Source organism: Branchiostoma belcheri, unplaced genomic scaffold (genome assembly GCF_001625305.1).
Source record: "Branchiostoma belcheri isolate BF01 breed outbred unplaced genomic scaffold, Haploidv18h27 scaffold57, whole genome shotgun sequence".
In the NCBI taxonomy this organism is placed as follows: domain Eukaryota; kingdom Metazoa; phylum Chordata; class Leptocardii; order Amphioxiformes; family Branchiostomatidae; genus Branchiostoma; species Branchiostoma belcheri.
This window is the reverse complement of record NW_017804209.1, coordinates 1,926,850-1,932,307: the sequence shown is the minus strand read 5'-3', so window position 1 is coordinate 1,932,307 and position 5,458 is coordinate 1,926,850. Positions and strand designations below refer to the sequence as shown.

The following is a 5,458-nucleotide window of genomic DNA, read 5'->3' as shown; positions in this document are numbered from 1 at the left end:
GCTTCTCGACCACCACAAGGGAGTTTACCCAGTCCGTCGGTTCGTCCACTTTCCTTATCACTCCGAGTCGTTCCATTCTGTCGAGCTCTGCCTTGAGCGGATCCCTCAGTGATACAGGAATTCTTCTTGGCGGGTGGACCTTTGGCGGTACACTGTGGTCGAGCTGGATCGTGTGTTCGCCTGGAAGCTGCCCGATTCCCTCGAAGACGTCTTTGTACTCTTCTAGAATGCTCTGGGCTGTCTGTGTCTCTTGCACTGTCAACACTAGCTTTATGAGTTGAAGGGACAGACACGCTTTAAGGCTTAGTACTGGCGCTGCGTCGGCTCTCACGATGTAGAACTCCAAGACGCCAGATTTTCCTTTGTAACTGCACGTGAGACGGCACTTCCCTCTCACCTCTAAGGGAACGTTACCATAGCCATAGAGACGAGTCGTCGCTGGCATCACACGCTTGTGTTTCAACTGTTGCCATACTTTCTCTGGCAACACGTTTACTTGGGCTCCGGTGTCTAACTTGCACCTGAGACTTCTGCTCATCTCCTCGACATGGAGATCTACGAAGGCCTGGTCACCTACTGTGTGCGTCTTGCTCACCGTTTCGATGTGGAACTCTTCTAGGTTCTCACTCACGGTCCTGACTTCTTGCACTGTAGGCTTCTTCGACCTGCAAACTGCTGCGAAGTGGTTCCTCTTGCCGCACTTTCTACAGCTTTGCCCGTTTGCTGGACAGGTTTCCGATGACATGTGGCTCCTGCCACATTTGTCACATGCCCTACTTCCTTGAGTGGCTCGGTATGTCCTGGTCCGTGGAGTCGTACCCTTTCTCTTGGGGTCTCCTTTCCATGACCTCGGATTCTTCCTAACCATATGCACTGCGGTTTGCTCCATCGCTTGGATGCTCTGTTTTGATACTTCCGCAGCTCGGCAGATAGCTTCGCACTTTGCAAGACTAAGGTTGCTCTCCCTCAGCAGTCGCTCGCGAACTTTGCCGTCCAGAATACCACATAGTATCCTGTCTCTGATCAGGGACTCTCTTATATCCCCGAAACCACATTCTGAAGCTAGGGTTCTCAGATCTGTGACATATTCATCAAATGTTTCTCCACTACTCTGTCCTCTGGTGAAGAATTTGTACCTTTCGACAGTCTCATTCTTCTTTGGGTTGCAGTATGTCTCGAACGCAGCTACAATCTGCTCTGCTGTTCGGTCTTTCTCTGCAATTGGCGCATTCTCAGCATTCACAAATGTCAAGGTGCCATACACTTTCCGTGCATTTTCACCCATTAAGTATAGAAGGGTCTTTCTTCTCTTAGCAGCATCGTCTTCCACTGCTAGATCAATATATAATTGTATTTCTTCCTTCCATCTTTTCCACGTTAGGCTTAGGTTTCTGGAATTTACATCGAGCGGCCCTGGTGCCCTCAAACTGTGACCTTCCGCCATCTTTTAGGCTTGTTTTCAACTTGTCAAACTTTTACAAAGCTGCAGCTGCTTGAGCTTGCCTGAGCTTGTTTTTCCAATTATCACACTTGTCTAGAGTTCAGAGTTCAGGGTTAGCAAGGCTCAGATGTAGACGCTCTGTCTGGAATGCCTGCACGTCTGACCTGCCACTTCCTGGCTGTTTGACGGCTACCGCCTGCTTCAGGCTATAGGGAATATAGGAATTCTCCTACCTCGTGGCATGCTGTCTTCAAAACTGCACTTTTGTCTTGAGAACTGTCCTTTTCCTTCTTCTTGAGGGTTGAAAGCCAAGGTTCTTGGACTTCTGACACCATGATGTACTCTTTGAACTCGACAGTGGATTTGGACAGAGACCTTGAGTTGCCGTTTTAGATGCTTTAATCCGGAAGGGTTAGTAACGGTACAAACGTGGATGTGCTCAGTCTGGAGTCCAGGCAGAAAGAGAAGGAACTAGAGTCTGGGGTTACTCTACTAGACTGAGCTACTTAATATTCAGATATGGACTAGTCTATCACAGAGAGTTAGAGGGGTGTCGTCTAACTTTGCTTAATATCACAACAAAGTAAGGGGAAGTTTTGGTGAAGCTCTCAAATTATGGAGTCCGAGTCGTCATAAGGACAAGTTTAGAATTACAATAATTGCTCAACGTGAAGTTCATATATTAAAAGGCAATTCAACATGTACTTTTATTAATCGGTTTGAGTGACTCAAGAGTGATATAAGTCACCCTTCTCTAGCGTCCCGGATTTCTAACTATCAACGTAAAGTTCATAGATCCTGATTTAATATTTTTTATCAAAATGGAATTATTAACTTTTAGAATAACTTTAGCTGATCTTAATTAGGTTGTGTCAATGTTTTCATGTTCGTCTGATTTTCTTGGGGAAGTTATTATTCCTGTACAAGTAGTCACTAATAATAGTAATAGTCAGGATAAAATATTTCCATACCCACATCCACCCACTATTAAAAAAAGGCTCTTCATGATCAGCAGAAGTGAGTTGTTGATCTGTTTGTTCTGTGATGTGAATCCAGTTTGTTCTGTTTCTAGTCAGACACTTCAACAGCCAAGTGTACGGAAACCCTTCATCCACAGCCCTCCATACATCCATGTACCCCCTCAGTTAGCCTGTAGCAATGTAACATGGCCGGGATTCAAACTCTTAACCCCCTGAGAGTGTGTGGTTCAGTGGTCAGCAACACTGCCTTTGGACAAGATGGTCAAGAGCTCAAATCCCGGCTGTTGTCACTCACTCAACTGGCAGCAGGAAAGGCTGAAGTTGCACATTAACAACATTCTTACTGTAGAAAAGACCAGTGGACAGGTTATAAAACAATAAACCTGTGACATACCAAATATTTCAGTCTCCTTTTCAGTTGTAAATCAATGGAAAAGCAGCTTGGGTTTTCTGCCAGCCAAGATGGATTTACAGTTTACCTGATTGCTAAACTAATTTTTGATATCAAAAATGTTTTGTCCTAGTGACTTTCTATCGAAAGACACTGGAAGTTAATTGAAATTTAGTTGTGGCTCACCAAAATAAACTGTGTGAAATTTGATATTCAAAACTCTGTATATAAGATATATGCCACCCTCTCATCACTACCCTTGGTGATATGAGCAACGTTAACCTGACTTAAGCACTTAAGCTCTTTAAACAAATGTCTTAAGAATAAAATATAATCCTCTGCTGAATAATAGATGTTCCTGCGCTGCCTGCTGCTGGCTGCGGCTGACCTGCCTTTTGTACTTACTTTACTGCCTTTTGTGCTGCAGGAAAAATCAATATTCCTGATTATTATGTTTGATCACGGCAAAGTCAGGAGTCAGGAACAGATCAGAACAGATGGATTTTTATTGTTATAGTTATTAGTTACAAATGGGTACAAATGTGGAGGGTCACAGGTTATGGACTCATGGATTCTGTACTGATTAATCTGTAAGTCTGTAACAGCGTGATGCCAAAAACTTTATTCCCATCTTAATTATTATAAGACTTTGATCCTTTACAGTAGGATCAATTGACAGGGTAGGTTGAGGTTTAGATGACAATTTTGATAATTATGATAATGTTGATGACATTATCACGTTGACGATGAGAATGTTTATGATAATGTGGATGATGCGGTGAGATGAGGATGATGGTGATGTTGATGACAATGATGATAATATTATTATCAACATTATCATTAATAATGATGGATGATGATAATTATGATGTGGATGTTGATGATGATTTTGATGATGGTTGTTTTGACGATGATGTTGATGATAATGTGAATGATGATGGAGATGATGATGATGGTTATGTTAATGAAGAAGATGTTGATGATGATGATGTGGATGATGAAGATAATGTTTCTGCTGTTCCCTTCCCAGCATGCCGCGGTGCAGGTCGCGGCGTGACATGACCCTGCTGCAGGCCATCCTGGACACGGAGGGTTTCGGGGAGGGCGAACATCCCGGGTCGGATAGTACCCTCAATACGACATCCAGCGCAGACAGTAACCCACGCAGAGACCCACGTGCACACCAACGCAACCCTCGCCAAGCCAGCAACCCACGCACCCACCCATTCAACCCACGCAGTGACCCACGTGTTGACCCACTGGACCAGGCGCTGCAGCAGAAGCAGCGTGAGCTGCAGCTGTTGCTATGGCAGCAGCACGTGGAGAGGCAGGTGCTGATGCAGAGGCAGATGCTGCAGCAGGAGGTCGTCATGCAGACATCAGCGTACACACACAGGAGAGGTGGGGTATTCATTTACTCACTCACTCACTCACTCCGTCATGCAGACATCAGCATACACAAGCAGGAGAGGTGGGAATACTAAGATACTTAGGAGATTACTTAGGACATGATTATAGTTATTTTCAAGAACAGAGTTTCTTTTAATAAAAAAATTATTCTTAGGGAAAATTAAGGAAAAATCTTTTAGGAAAAATTTTAGGAAAAGATTTTTTAAGGAAAAAAAAATTTGTAAGGAAAAAAATTTTAAGAAAAAAATTTTTTTAAGAAAAAAATTTTTAAGGAAATTTTTTTATTAAATATTTTAAAATTTTTTAAGGAAAAGATTTTTAATGAAAAAAATTATTTTTAAGGAAAAAAATGTTAACGGAAAAAAGTTTTCAGAAAAAAGTTTTCACTTTTTTTCAAAGTTGAAATTTTATTGAATAAATGAAAATATGTTGCACATGTACATTTAACATTCTTTATTCAAATTGTAACATTAACACAAATTCTTGAGACATGGGTACAGGAGTTTGGGTGCAGGTGGCTGACGTTTCCCATCCTGATGATCAATTATTGACAAACTTTCATCTCCTGCTGCTCAGTTTAAGGAACAAAAGTCAGACAGACAAAAGCTAGGCTGGGAAGGAGAACATGTCTGACGTCTGCTCACATTGTCAGACCTGCTTCTGTTGCCGTGTTTAAGGCTTTGTTGCCATGGCAACGGTCTCCCAGGGAAACGCCCGTGTCCGCCGGGATTTGGGTTCGAGACTGCGCCTTTGTCACGTCTGAATCCTGCCTGTCTGGATGCTCCTTTTGTCAAAAATCCCCTTTAGTTAACTACACCCAAGGGGCAGATGTGGGGAGAAGTCTGGCAGGTTTTACTCTACTATTCATATACTATATAATTATATTACATGTACTCCTTAGAAAGTGAACTATTGTACTGTTCTTGTAGCTTCTTAAATTCAATTACCTAACATTAGTGATTACTGACTAATTTTTCTTGCACTACAATATTACTTAGGAATTTGATTGTACATGTATGTTCAACTTCTTTTAACCACCATCCCTTCAGCTAATAACTATTCCCCAGGGGCAGATGTGGATAGAAGTCTGACAGAGTTTTTTCAGCTATTCATTCTCCTTGGCCTGGGCTAAACTGTACTGTTTTTATAATGCACTACAACTACAAGCTTTACAATGAAGCTTCTTAGATCAAACATAAGTGTAAAAGTGAGTAATTTTTCTTGCACAGTACAAGG

General features: G+C 42.2%; 1 protein-coding gene across 1 annotated transcript in view; it reads left to right on the top strand.

Moving 5' to 3' along the window:
* The window catches only part of LOC109481663 (serine/arginine repetitive matrix protein 2-like), a 17,676-nt gene that overhangs the window by 2,145 nt on the left and 10,073 nt on the right, over positions 1–5,458 (top strand). The window contains exons 2-3 of the mRNA XM_019784241.1: positions 3,843–4,218; positions 4,799–4,812. Coding sequence (XP_019639800.1) covers positions 3,844–4,218; positions 4,799–4,812 — 389 coding nt within the window. The 5' untranslated portion in view covers position 3,843. The remainder of the gene's footprint in view (positions 1–3,842; positions 4,219–4,798; positions 4,813–5,458) is intronic.